A 15,116-nucleotide genomic window follows, 5' to 3' on the forward strand; every position below is an offset into this window, starting at 1 on the left:
CAAAACAACTAAGATAAAAAAAGCACAAACAGAAAGCTCAGAAAATCAGAAGTTAAGTAAGTTCCTGTGACCCTTGGCATCAGAGGGGTGTAAATTTTGGCACTTTGTTCTTGCAATCTCCCAGCAGAAACTTTATCATAAATGCTGACTGTTATATCTTTCTGCACAGTAAACAGCTAGAAATGAACTTTCCAATTCTTGCTGTTATTTGCAATGTCTTGTGACAGAAAGCAGCAGATATATACCCAGTCTTGCAAACATATAAGCAAGTTAGACAATCATCAGTCCCATCTTTTGTTCAGGTGACAACCTAGGAAGGAAGCAAGTACACAGAGACAAAGAGACTCACCTTTTGTATTTTTAACATGGAGATCAGCTGAATAATTATACTCTCATATTTACAAAAAGTCTTGCAGCTTGTTGCCTTAATTGCACCAATAATTAGAGGAAGTGGCTATTTGTGCTCCTGAGTCACAAATCTGTACTTCTGACTGCTGATTACTCCTTCTACAGGAAAAACAAAAAAAACCCAAACACTAAAAACAAAAAAAAAAACCCTGTGAAACAGCAAGGAGAAGGTGGAAAGGCATTGGAAAAGCAGTAGGGAACACTGCAATGCAAACATTGCAGCGTCCTGCCAGCAGCTGGCAACGGTGATGATGTTAATAAAAGGCAGCAGAAACACTGGAATGAGACACAAAAGATATATACCCAAGAAACAAGAAATGAGAGGTCTAGCATCTTTGAGGCCTAATTATGTCACCAAGACTTGGAATCATAACAAAACTTGGAGGATGTTCTGTAGGAAATGAGTTTTCTACCAGCATTTCTTTTTTACCCTGAGAGCTATTGTTCAGTGCTGGATTTCTGTGAGCACTCCACTGGTTAGTGAATCTTTATTTTTACAAATGCTTGTAACAGTGCAAACCTGCTCTTCTTCACCCTCTTGCCTAAGTGGAAGCCTATCTACCTGTTCTGGCAGAAGACAAGCACCTGTTAAGCAGCTGTGTCAGCCATGAAACACAATCATAACACAGGCTTCTGCTGGTCCCTAGAATAAAGCCTGGATTCTTCAATAAGAAAAACTAATAAAATCATCATTAGCAGCAAGAAAACAAAACAAAACAAAACAAAACAAAAAGAAGTAAAGCAAGTCTAAAGCAGATCTGAGACAACAGGGATGGGGGGCGGTTCCTGCCGGCTCCACTCTGGATCCACTGCAGAACATAGCTGACCTCAGCAGCCAAGCTGAATAGTTCAGCAGCCAAGCTGAATAGTTCAGCAGCCAAGCTGGACAGAAAAGTACACAACCCATTCTGAAAAACTGGTTTTTTTCTCAAGAAAGGCTTTCTTAACAAGAGCTTCTCTTTTTCTAAACACACACCATTGCAACATGATTAACCCTTGTGCAAAAAGCTACTCTAAAATAAAGAGGCTATTTGTAGACATCAATAGCCATCACCTAGATAAAGAAAACATAACACAGTATGTCTCCATTTCAAAATATGTCATCAGCTGGACCGGTGGAGAGCTCAGAGATCTCACCAGTCCTCAGAGAGGAATTTTAGGGCCTGATACTAAATTTCATGCCCAAACAAGGGTACTGAAGCTTCATACCCAAAATCTAGGCCTCCAAGAGCTGTTTTTCAGAGACAACGACTGGTTTGATGCCACCTCCATCAAGCATACCTTGCCTGGTTTCTACAACCTGGTGTTCACTGTACAGCAGCAACTGTTTAGTTCCTTCACTACAAGACATTTTGCATTAATGAATTATCCCCAACAGAATACAAAAGCCTGCCTGCTAAGAAATCATAATCTTCCCTACCAGGATAAAAATGTGACTTACAATAGCAGAGACCACCACTCATGCCCCAGAACACAGACTACTGCTTCACCAAAATTCTGATAAGGTTTTAGTTATGTTTGCATAACTAATAGACAATTAACACTAAGTAGCTACCGGAGCATCACACTTGTGTTTATTCATCAATTTTTCTAGGAAAGTGCACACTCCCAAGCTGGATGATCACAACTCCTCCAAGGCCACAAGTGAAGACTCTACCCACTTTTCTGTGATTTGGCTAGATTGTACAGGGCCTCCTCCTTGCTAAACTCCAGCAAGTTTAAAGAAAGCATTTAGCAGCATACAACACACTACATGAAGTGAGCCGAAGTCATGAAGAATGAATAAACAGGGGAATTTAAAGACAGGAAAAACTTGTGGGACACAGAAGCACAGCACTGCAAATCTGCTACCTGTGTTCTTGCAGCATGGAAGATTTGGTATCAGTATTTGCTCTAGGAAGTTCTTTGTCCACATTTCATGTGCGTGCACATAACACAGTCATAGCTGTACATCCTCGTAGAAGCTGTGGTGGGTTAGCCTTGGCCAGCAGTCAGACACCCCATTCACTCCCCTCCCTCAACAGGACACAAAAGTTTATGAGCCAAAATAGACTGAAAGATTGCTTAATGGTTACCATCATGGGCAAAACAGAGCCAAATTTGGATATTCAATTTAATTTATAGGCAATTAAAAACAGATATAGAGGAAGCTAAAAACAAAGACAAAAGTTCCTCTTTGCTGCTCCCTCATCACTCTTTTCTCCTACTCCAGCACAGTTTCTCCACATGCTGCTGAGGAATCTCTGCTCTGGAGCCTGGACACTCCCTCCTCCTCCTTCAGAGCTTGTTGTTTGCGCTGCTGTTTCCCTCTCTTTTCCCTCCCCACACTTCTCTGTCTGTTTAGCATTTTTTTGTACACTTGTAAATACTTTTTCATTGAAGTGCCACTGGCTTAGCTGCTTAGCTCAGCTGTGTCCTGCAGTGGATCCAGAGTGGAGCCAGCAGGAACTGTGTTCTCCTCTCTAGCCTTTTCTCAGAGAGGCCACCCCAGTAGCAGCCCTGCTACTGACACCATGACATCTACACTCAGCTGATAAGCTTACCATGAAACAATCACAAGACTGAAAGGGAAAATAGGGGTGAAATGTCCTTCACATCAGCTCCTAGTGAGACCAGAAATGTCAGTTACAAAGTGATGGATGCATGAAAACTGTCAACAACATTAAATATTTGGAAACTATACAGGTGCTTTTCCTTATAATGTTCAGGGAAGAATCACTCAGGACTAAACTCCTCCAGGTCAGAGAAAATCTTGTTAGGGCACAAGTTATAACAGGAATATTTACACCATTCAATAATGTTATCCTTCACCTAGGAGAAAGGGGAAAGGAAGAAGGATCAAAACAGCAAATAGGTGGCTATCTATAACTGCTTTACCATAAAATAAAAAAGAGAAAAACCCTACCCTTTACCTGGAAAACTTTCTAAGTACTCTCTCCTGCAGACATTCTAGCACCCATTCCAGCCACCTCTGGCTACTTAAAACCCTAGAATGGCCACACGGTGCATTCCTATCTCAATTTCTTCAATCTTGATAAAGGAGGAATGAAAAACTTACCAAACACCTTGTCCAGTTCTCTGTGAATCTTCTTCTGGGTTTCAGGACAACATCCAAGTAAGCATAAGGCCATGGCAAGAGTGTGCAGAGATGAAGTTAGAAAAGCAAAACCTCAGCTCAAATGGATTTTTGTGAGATGTCAAAAACTACAAGAGTTCTTCAAGTACTATTATGGCTTAGACCATGACGAAGTACCATGCATACACTCCACCCCAGTGGAACAGAGTAGAGTATCAAGAAAAAAATAAAACCCATGGCTTGAGAAAAGAAAATTTTAATGATTGAATTACAATAAAGTGAAATGAAAACAGGAAAAGCAGAGAGAGGAACAAAACCTAAGAAACACAAGCAATTACACAAAACAATCCTTACCACCCACTGACCTCAGTCCAGCCCCAAGCAGCAACAGGTCCCTTCCAGCCACCCCCCACCCCAGTTCATGTACTGAGCAGGGCCTTCTGTGGTACGGAATATCCCTTTGATCAGTTGTGGTCCGCTGTCCTAACCATGCCCTCTCACAGCTTCTTGTGGAGCCTGTCACTGGCAGAGCATGGAGCACTGAAAAGTCTTTGCTGTTGGGCAAACACAACTTAGCAGGAACTAAAACATTAGGGTGTAATCAACATTATTCTCAATTTAAAACACAGCACTGTGCCAGGTACAAGGATGAAAATAAATTCTATGCCAGGTGAAACCAGGACAGGTATGTAAACAAGAGGAAACAGAAGGAAAGTATTTTCCTGCTGTTTAACAGGAGAGATTAATTAGTCACCAACAAGGCTGAAAGGCAGAGGTACTCAGCACTTTCTTCACCCTTGTCCTTCCATCAGCTCCAGGCCTTGAGAAAAAATCCTGGCTGATGCAAACACAGACCCAGTATCTGTGAAGGAAGGGTTGGTGTGTGAACTATTAAAGGAGCTTGACCTCTACACATCGATGTGCTCTGACAGCATCCAACCAAGGAAAGTTGGCCAATATAGCTGTGAGACCACTCTCCATAATTTTTGAGTTGTGGTATTTGGGGGACATCCAAGAAGACTAAAAGAAGGCTAATGTCACTCCTGTCTACAAGGACTTCAGAGAGGACCCAGAAAACTATAGGCCCATCTGTATTACTTCACTCCCAGGGAAACCTATGGAAAAAATTTTCCTGGGTGCTGTTACAAGTCAAATGGAGCCCATGATTAGGAAAAGCCAGCACAGATTGACCAAGCACAAATTTTGCTTGACAAACCTGATTGCCTCTTACAACAAATGAACCTGCTTGGCTGATGTGGAGCCTGCAGTGAACGTTGTCTACCCGGATATCTCCAAGGCTTTTGATATGGTTTCCCATGGCCTCCTCCCACAGAAATGTGTATGTGATGGTGTGGATCTGTGATCCATGCAGTGGGTTGGAAACTGGCTGCCCAGCCACACCTGGGTGGTGGTAAATTGTTCCCTCTCACTCTGGCAACTGCCACAAGTGGAGTCCCCCAGGAACAATACTGGGCCCAAGGCTGTTTAGTATCTTCATCAGTGGTTTGGATTATGGGATCCAGTGTACCCAGATGAAGTTTGTCAGTGATACCAACAGAGTGAGGCAGTGGACACTTTGGAAGTAGGAGCCAGCCTGCAGGAATACCTGGACAGGCTGAAAAATTAGGCTAACAAGAGCCTTATGAAGTTCAGTAAGGACAAATATAAGGTCCTGCACATGGAAAAACAATCCAGGAGAGCAGCACAGGCTGGGGATCTGTCTGGCTAAGGAACAGCTCTACGGAAAGGGACCTGGAGGTGCTGGTGGACAAGCAGTTCAGTGTGAGCAAACAGTTTGTTGCTGTAGCAAAGAAAGCCAATACAAGACTTGGCTCCATCAACGCCAGGAGATATAAAGTAACTATGCCATTCTACTCAGTTCTGATCAGGCCACATCTGAATATTGTGTTCAGTTTTGGTCCCTGCTATACAAGAAAGATGTGGACAGGGTGGAGAAGGTGCAGTAAAGGGCAACAAAGTTGACCCAATTACTGGGTAGCCTGTCACATGAGGAAAGGCTGAGAAAACTGGACTCCTCCAGCTGGGAGAAAATAAGCTTAGGCACACCTTATTACCATGTTCCTGTATTTAAAGGGTGTCTACTAAGATGGACATTCCCTTTTCATAAGGAGTCTTATGGAAAAGTGAGGAGTGATATGTGCAAGTTACGCTTGGGAAGATTCCAACTGGACACAAGAGAAAACTTTTCACAACGAGAATAATCAGCCTTTGGAATAATCTCTCCATTATGTGGCAAGTGGTGGAGACTTAAGCATTGGAGACTTAAGATTTGGCAGGACAGGGTGATGGTGACTCATCCAGACTGTGCTTTCACCAGCAAAGACTGGACCACATGATCCTTGAGGTCCCTTCCAACCTGGAATGAGTCTACATGATTAACAGGATGTAAGATGACGAGTGATTGTCAGGTGCCCAAACATTGACCAAAAGGGATAAGTGTTAAAATACTTCTGGTAGATAGTAAACATCCCTCTTCCTCTCTCTTGCCACCTGAGAGCAATCCATTGCTGCTCTAGTAATTAGCAAATCTGTCTTTTTAAGCCCCAGAAGCTTATTGTTCTGTTCTTCTCTTCATTTGTGCAAGAAATCGCAAAAAGTGGGAATGGTCTTACAGATTTGCAAGCATGTGGTTCAATTGCTCAGCATCTATAAATACTTGGCTTGGCAGGAAAAACATTACTTGCTGTAAACAAGTTTATCCCTGCAGTTCCTGCAGTTACTGGTGATCAGAACAGCAATAAATGAGATTTTGAAAGAATTAAAGGAAGAAAAAAAGGTTAGTACAGATAATATTTGCAAGAGATAAAATATAATAATAAGCAGACAGACTGAAAAATGGAGAAATGTTAAAACAGCAGTTAAAGAGGAAGTACTGCAAACTTCTGTTTAAAAGTATAAATTTTATATATGACTAATATTTAGATAGACTAGAACGTCTTTAAGGAAACAAAAAAGTGGGAACACTACCTTGTATTCTAAATGTATCTTATTTGATAGGTAGAAAAACAATTCACTAGGAAAGGCATAAAAAGGAGGAATGCCTGAGAAGAAAGTGCAGCCACAGTCTCTTGATACTGCAGAGTAGACACCTCAACCATTTATTTCCTTTTGCTATAATTGTTAATCTAAGCTCTGGTCAAATAATTTTAAAAGAAGGCAATGCAGGCATCCTGAGGACTGCAAGGTTCAGCAGACACCAGCATATGCGCACCTTCTTTGTTACACAAGATACTAAGTGGCAAATTTAGTGTTCAGTCTTTCAATCAGGGCAGAGGGTTTCGTTTCTTCCTAAAACAGGTTACGAAGCAATTTGAAATCTCTTCTTTGAGTTTGGAGGATTTCTCTGAAAGGATCTGGAGTAATTCTGTGAGCCTGAAAAATATAAAATATTGCTAATTGTTGTAGTTTCTGCAAGTTTCCAGGATTATATATGAATTACCTCCACCAATGTGCTCAGATCAATATTTGCTAACCTGCCCTTATTCTTACATCACCTGTTACATAATTTTGTCAATGATATAATTATTTAAACTCAAGGAACTTCCAAACAAGTAAAGATTACTTTTAAGAACTTTTAAGAACACCAGGAACCTAGCTAGTCAGCTTTATTGTAAAAATAAAACAAAGAGCTACTGAAGGTTGCTCTCTTTTTTTGGGGCTGTAAATTCAAGACAGAGATGCAAATCAATACTAATTTGTTTTTTATGAGAGCTTTATATTTTTATTTAAAATGCACATTTTCAAATCTACTTTTTCTACAGAAAAGAAGTATATTAATTTCAGACCTAAAATAAAATTTGTCATTAGCAGTTCACAAGCATGCAAGTGTGGTACTACTCTAGGAGCTGCAAAAGTATCTTGCCAGTACACCACATACTCTTGCTATTGTTGTAAATATGTCAAAATGCTAAAAAAAAAAAAAAGATGAGATTATGAGACTGAATCTTTTTCCTCTTCCCTTTCCCTTTCATGTCATAACAAGAAAAAGAAGATTCACAGGATTCCTACCCATAAGAGTTAGGACTACCTCAGAACAAGTGAGAAGAAACTTCAAAACCAAACTCAAAAGATCCTGCCAAGAAAACCTGTTGTTCTTTTATGCTGAGATGGCTCTTCCTAGACACTAGACTTTTTGACAGTATGATGGGTTAATAAGTTTTGTTGGCCTTTTACCTTTCAAGTCATTCTCCTTTGCCTACCTGTAATCAAAAATCCTTGACCAGTCCTTCTGTGATTAGCAAAATCCACAGGAGTCAGTGACTTCTGAGGTGTGTCTCTCTGTAAAAAGGAAAGACATACTCTTAGCTAGTGAGATACACTTATCTACAGAAAGAGATTGATTATGGTTTTACGATCTAGTCCAGCAGACTGGATCCTACCAAAGTGCAAAGCTCAACACAGCACTAAAACTGCACACTTCTAGCACACACACCCCCTCAAAACCTGAAAAAAAATTCTTCATACAACAGTACCACACCCGCCCCAAGACTTTTAGCATCATCCTCTCTACAGATAGCAGGAATCCCTGTACATCAGAAGTCAGGAGGCTCAGAAATGAGACCTTCTGTAAACCAACAGCAGGCATGAAAGAAAACCTCCTCCCTTTTTCCATGTCTCCCCTTACACTATAACATACCCTGAATGTATGAGTTGTGTTGGGTCTTGAAAATTGATCAACAGTAACAGTTCTTTCTCTGAGTGGCTGTTGCTCTGCCCTGCCAGCTACTGCACTTGACACTCTGCTATGAGTATATCGTTCTTGGTGCTGAGAAAATTAAGAAGAGCATTAAGAGAATGCAGCAATTGAGTAAGTTAAAATATTTTTTTCTGTTGACATACAAAAGTTTACAAGAAGGTAAGAAAAACATGTTTTCAATAACCAAAAGCACAAATTTAAGTGTTGCCTGTTTTTTAAACAGATGCAAGACTGTTTCTATGTTGGCATATCAATATATCAACATGCTAATTTACTTTCATTCTGGTGATTTATTACTGCCTCAACAAAACTAGCCAATATAAGATCTGGCTTTTTTCAGTTATTAGCCTTTTCCACTTCAGTCAGCATAGTATTCTAATTCCTACAACCTAACATTAGTGAATAAAACAATGAAAAGAGCTATTTAAATCCAGATGCATAGAAAAGCAAGGTTACTATCTTGTCATCTTGTTGGTTGGTTCTTTTTATCTTTTTTTTTTAACCAGATTTTTCTGTTGTCAGACAAGTCTTTCCACTATGATCTGTCTGTGACCTAAGGTTTTGAACTGCCTCCTCTTGCATTGCAATTGCACTCCAATGTAACACATATTAGCACGTTAAAACTATGTATTAAATACAAACCAACACAAGCTGTAAACTCACTCACTTCAACAAGTGACATAGCATAATTTATTTCTAAATAGCTTGAAGTTCTTCACTGGTTAAATAACGAACACAACTTACAGGGCTCTGCTGCATTCGAGGTACTGAAACACGCTGTTCAACAGTCTCGGAGTTTATTGGTGGTAACTTGTTCCGGGTCGCAGGCGCACGAGCAGAGCATAAACTGCTGCCACCCCTACAGAATTTTAAGGATTCCTCTTTTAGGAGCATTCACATTACACACTTCTTCATTGAAGTAATATGAAATTATTAAGTAGTACATTTCTTTATAAAGCTCAGCTACAGAAAGTAACAGTGCCTAATACAGCAATTAAGAAGTAGAACAAATGCCTTTCCTCAAAACCAATCATGGCTCTGCTTGTTTCTTCTTCCCTCTGAATTCTACAATTAATTATAAATCATGGGTTAGTTCTCAAGTATTTTTCAAAATCCTTCAGTGGTGAAATTTCAGTAAAGTTCTGAGAAAAGAATAAAATTTAAAACTCACTTTTTTTTTCCTTTACGGATTTCATCATTGTGCATATTAGGAACTTCCGAGCAGGGATGGTCAGAGGTGAGAGAAGGTAACCTTGGTACTTTCCTAGAAGATGCCAGCAGAGCTGGAGATGGTGAGAGAACACTGTTATCAGAAATTCTCCCCAACCTAGCATGTGCTGAATTTGGAGTGCTGGAGGTACTGGTATGCTGTTTGTCTTCTTGCTCATTCCTAGGGAAAGAAAAAGAAATAAGGAATTAGGATCAAGAAATACAAGGGTTTAACAGTGCATCATTTCTACCTCTGCAAATTACTATCATATCAGTGATCACAAGATCACACAAGATCACTGCCTTTTTTACCATTTTTTTTCTAATTGTAAAAAAAATTTTTACATATTGTGAATTATGTCATATTTTTAAAATGTCAATGCCACCTACTGTTTTTTTTCTGCCACAGCAGCATGCCTCTGTTGGAGTGGTTTTGCTTGAATTGTCATCACACCACTGAGATCACTACAGAAGTTGCTGGAGAAACGGTAAACCTATTAAAAGCAACAACTATGTGTTAACCTTTACTTTTTTAGAAGGAAGATCTCAAAAAGCACATAGTTAAGAGGTATTTTACTTGTTTTTTATTTATAGTTCCTTTTAAGATGGTTCAGTATAATTCTCAGGAGTAGATGGGGCAACAATGTTTTTTCTTTTGCTTATCTTCAACATGTTTTTATAAACAATATTTGTGTAATTTAGTTACTGAATTGCAACTTGATTTACAATATAAATTTCAGTTGAAGCCAAAGATTGATTCTTCAAACTTTTCATTTTCCCTCAGCACAGGGGCATGATTTATCAAAGCATTTTACTTCTCCTGGCTGCTGGGACTGTAACAGAACAAAGCACACCCATGGGGAGAACCAAGACTGCTGTGCTATCTTTCCTGTGTTCCTTATCTCACTGTTTAGCAAGCATGGAAAAAGAGCCAATGGAAGAAAATTAAGTCACTTGAACTCAGTAGTGAGAGACAGGAGAAAAAAAAAAACCACAAACAGAAGCAGTGGCTGAAAAAGGAAACAAATGTGCAATACACTAATCAGGAGACAGAGGGAGGAGACAGCAAGGAGGACAAAATAGGACATTTTATCAATATAAGCATGAGCTTCTACAAAGACAGGTAAGACCTAGTGCCAGTGTGCTAGTGCATGTACTGCAGAATCCCCTCGCACAAGATGCAAAGAAAATGAGAAGGAATGGGAGAGTCTGAAACTCGCAGTGTTGCGAGAAAAGCACTTCAAATTGCAACTTCACATCTCAGTTTATCTTCTTAATTCTAGCATGAAGAAATTACTGGATCACGATAAAAGCATAATTAATTTTTAAGGACAGAATAGAATTTAACAAGACTTTGCAAATCAATGGCAGCAATACCTTAGAGGTAAATTGTACCTTTAAGAACCACCAAAGAAAAACAATTGACAATAAACAAAAAATGAACATTGAATTAAACCTCATTTTAAATCAGATTACTTAAACTACCCCTAATTGGTATAAAGAAGAAAAAAAAGAAAAACAGAGGAAATAAAGAAAAAGAGCCTTTTCAAGTTTCAATCAAGACTGTCCAAGGTTTGACGAAAAAAAGAACATTTGACAGAAAGGTTTGCTTTATTTTTACCTGTGATGAAACTGAATGAGCCCCAAAAGATACACTTTGTGCTTCAGAGCCTCTGGGAAGAGGAATGGTCCCAGCATCTGCTGTAATATGAATGGCTGGCAAATGCAGCAATTTTGCTGTAACAGTTTTCAGTTTTTCTATTTGTTGGTCACACTCTGCACAACAGCAAAAAAAGTAGAGGGAATGAGAAGTATTTTCTATGTTTACCAGCCATCATTTCTTGGGGTTCAAGCAATATGACACAGTAAATAAAGAGTTGCACATAGCTTTATATTTCCATGCTATTTTAAAATCTAACATATATTATGAGTTTTTGAAAGCATTTCCATTTGTCTTTGCTGTCTCTGACACTGATATACAAGCTGGCCTATACAGGTAGATTTGGAGGCTGTTTAAGAAAATACAGCTAAGACATTTGAAATGTTGTCTAAAAGTCCCCAGAGCTTTTCCTTTCTAAGTAGTAAAAAAAAAAAAATATATATCTATATCAAATAAAAATTCTATTGATACCAGCCTCGTCTGACAGCACTGTTTTATTTTGGGTATATGTTACCATCTTATTTCTATTATAAACCCAAATTATTTTCCTTCCTAGTTTAAATACTAGCTATATGACCTTTAAAATATAAAAGGGCAAGCCTATCATAATATTGCTAAATGATCCTCCCTAAACTATAATACAGAGAGCTAAACAATCCACCTGCACTGTCAAAAGAACTTTTAAATTACAGAAAAACTTGAAATGTTAAGTTCTGATGCTGCAAGCATTCAGAAAAATTTTGCCATTTCTTACTTTGTTGTATTCTTAAATTTGAGGTCAAGTGCACCTTACATTACAGGAAACTTCCAAGACCCACCGTCAGTTATTCTTCTGTTACTTCTGTCCTTTTAAAATACATTGCCAGAACTGAAATTCCCCTCAGTCTCCAGAGATAACACATGCACACTAAATAGATTTTCACTTCTACTTATTTTTCCTAGCTTTTTCTTTTCCTCACTACAGTCTGTTAGAATATGAAAACATAAAATAAAATTACACATGTCACCTTTTCTTCCTCCTATAGTCAAGTCATGAACTCCTGCACATCGGACAGTAAGACTGTCTGTCTCACTTTAACATTCTGACCACCCAAGGGTTCTAAAGCTTAAACAACAAGGACTAGGAGACTCAAATCCCTAGGTTCCAGATCACATTGTCAGTAATCCCCTGACTAATGATGACTAACAGCATTAAATTGCATCTTCAAGCCAGTGATTAATATTTTTGTTTTTTAAAACACGCTCTCTTGCAATGAAGCTATTTCAGTATTTTTCTTTTTACACGTCTCATACAAAACTCCCTGAAAATTAGAAAGAAAATTTTATTTTAGGTGCATGTGTGTGCACACATTCTTGTGGCAAGGCATTACATATGTTACAGTTCTACAGCACTGGTTATCTTAACTAAAGCTTGGAATATTTGCTTAATTTAAGCAGATAGGGAAGGATGACTTTTCTGAATTAGATTCAACAAATACTGTATTTTCAAATGAAAATATCAAATACCTGGGATACTAGTTTCCCAATTTTTTTTAATCAGTTCCTCCAATATTCCAATGACATTGCTCCAGATATGATCAAACACTTCAGAAGCCACAGCATCTTTGATACAGGCATTGGGAGAAACAGGGGGAATGCCACGCTTACACCTCTTCTCAGAAAGACGCATTTTCTTTTGTTCCCAAATCTCATCCTCACTAATAAAGGAAACAAATTCAAAAGAATTCCCATGGGAATTGACTTCCCCCCCCCCGCCCCCTCCTTCAATAGAGAAACATACATATGGAAGAAAAGGCAGTCAGCTGGAGATAACCAAAAAATTCAAACCAAATTCACCTAAAGGAAGAGAACCTATCAAATACATATACTGATTTCTTTTTCATTTGCTTGCCATTGAAAAATTTAAAAATCCCATTAGGGCATTACAACAGAAAGATCTACAGGTCTAGGAAAAAGTTTTGTATGTGGCACACAGTTATTTGAGATTTAATCCTATGCTTTTTACAATAACATAGGCAACAACATCTGTTGTATTTGTCAAGAGGACTCTCACATGAAAATTTCTTTCTCAGCATGCCCTGTGTACCTGCACACATCTGCAATTTTCCACCACTGATCAAAGATGAAACAACTTTAAAGGATTTCTGTAGTATGACAAGAATAGTAGAGCCCATAGCCTTGCACATACCTTCCTCCTATGCCCTAGAGTAAGAACAGCTACGCCTTTTAATTTTTTTTTTCTATTTCCTCTGTTTCTAGGGAAACATGTTTTAGCAACATCTCCTAACTTGGTCTTCTAGTACACCCTCTCAGGAAGAATGTTTTAACTTTTTTCTTTTTTTTAATGCCATTGTATTTTTTCCCAAGGAACGGGGGGTTTTGGGAGGGGGGTTGAGATCAAAAAGATACTTCCAAATTCCTACAGGTTTCTACTACCTCTCTTTCTCTTCTCTGTCACTTCTTCACTTCTTCCTCAAGCCACACTGCATAATTCTTAACTGTATGTGAGGTGTGGCTGATTGGTCCAACTCACAAAATGACCAAGCTATTCTCCTGTCAGGCTTTATAACACCTAATGTTTTAGTTATGGAGAACAAGGTATCTCAGAACTGAAGGAAACAAGAAGCATATGAAGGAGACAAAAGAGAGAAACATACCTTCAGACAAGTCTCCCTCCCAAATTAAGTTTGTTTACTTATTAAAACAGAGAAAACTACTGAGAGCATTCTTAAACCTAAATGCTTCCTAAAAAGGCAGCAATCACAGCCGTCTCTTTCAAAAAGAGCACTGAAATGGTCTCTGTCTGAAAGGTTCCTCAGGTTTTCAGAACAACCAAGTCTTTGTTCTGAGTGTGAATAAGGTCTTAGCACAAAAAGCTGTGCTTTGTGCCCAATGAGTCCTACCAAAGCTTTCCCCTTTTAGAGGCCTTTTAGAAAACAGCACATGATTATCTTTCATCCACCCAGTAGCCTAACTGCTGGAACATTCAACTAGCTCACAGGAAACCTAGGCTGCACTGTCAAGAAGAGGACTGAATGACTCGCTGCTCACAAAAGTGCTCTAAATGCAGGCTGTAACCTGCAGCTCTCCTCACAAAGCTGTTGTACTCTGCACAGAAAGAATTTAAGACTCCTTAGGGCAGACAATGACAGTACAAACAGGGTAATGACACTAAACACCCTGATGCTCAAGCACTCACTTGGGGAGAAGGGATGCCTTCATTCTCAAAATTAAAACAATCTTAAAATTAAATATTCATTTTATTGAATCTCCATGCATCAAATACCTCAAAACAACTAGTTAAGACATTCCTCTGAAATGGGAAATGTGAGCTTTAAACCACTAGAAAGACAACATATTTAAATCTTCCACATGCCCAGTGAGTGTCCTGACTACTGTGCTACCGAACACAGGGACAGAAGAGAAACACAGTTTAGTAACCCTGACTCAGTTCACTGATATTTTTTCATTACATTCTTCAAAAATACATATATCTGTTATTTACAGTTCCTTGTTGTCAAAGGCAAGATATTCCTCTATTTTTCCATCCTCATCGTAAATTTCTTCTTCCAGGAAGGAATACGTGGCTGAGTCTGAAGCAGAAATCCTATTGGAACTTGAATGCAGTGATGTATGTATTGGAGATACTGTTGGGATCAGTTTAGAGCCTGAGATGCAGAGCCTGAAAAAAATACCAAGAAAATGAGAATTAAACATTCAAAGAAAGGAGAAAGCACGTATTTAATTTTACCGACATGTTTCAGTAATACCAAAGTAATATTTCTACATGTTTCTGAAGAGGGAAGACAAAAGTGAAAACTTTTAAAAATTAACATACTCTTTTGTATGACCAGTACATTCAAGGAGGCCAGGCACACACTTAGTATCTACATGGGCATCATTTCTGCTCTGAAAATGCTGAAAGCCTTCATCCTTTGGCACCAGAAGCTGCTTTCCTAGAACTCTGAATAAAAAGGAGAGAACAAGCAGTGTCATAGATGAAAACCTTAGCCATACCCAAATATCCAGAATGCAAGCACCTGCAA

At 38.8% G+C, this 15,116-nt stretch overlaps 1 protein-coding gene across 5 annotated transcripts in view; it reads right to left on the reverse strand.

The window, feature by feature from the left end:
* Positions 1-302: 302 nt before the first annotated feature.
* FAM149A (family with sequence similarity 149 member A) overlaps positions 303-15,116 on the reverse strand; it is a 29,826-nt gene continuing 15,012 nt past the window's right edge. For all 5 annotated transcript variants that reach the window (XM_030947943.1, XM_030947940.1, XM_030947941.1 and 2 more), the window contains 11 exons: positions 14,909-15,034; positions 14,576-14,752; positions 12,577-12,767; positions 11,032-11,186; positions 9,801-9,904; positions 9,373-9,591; positions 8,946-9,060; positions 8,142-8,270; positions 7,705-7,783; positions 3,467-6,877; positions 303-507 (listed from right to left, as the gene is read on the reverse strand). In XM_030947943.1, coding sequence (XP_030803803.1) covers positions 6,804-6,877; positions 7,705-7,783; positions 8,142-8,270; positions 8,946-9,060; positions 9,373-9,591; positions 9,801-9,904; positions 11,032-11,186; positions 12,577-12,767; positions 14,576-14,752; positions 14,909-15,034 — 1,369 coding nt within the window. In that variant the 3' untranslated portion in view covers positions 303-507; positions 3,467-6,803. The remainder of the gene's footprint in view (positions 508-3,466; positions 6,878-7,704; positions 7,784-8,141; positions 8,271-8,945; positions 9,061-9,372; positions 9,592-9,800; positions 9,905-11,031; positions 11,187-12,576; positions 12,768-14,575; positions 14,753-14,908; positions 15,035-15,116) is intronic.

This window comes from Camarhynchus parvulus, chromosome 4 (genome assembly GCF_901933205.1).
Source record: "Camarhynchus parvulus chromosome 4, STF_HiC, whole genome shotgun sequence".
NCBI lineage: Eukaryota > Metazoa > Chordata > Aves > Passeriformes > Thraupidae > Camarhynchus > Camarhynchus parvulus.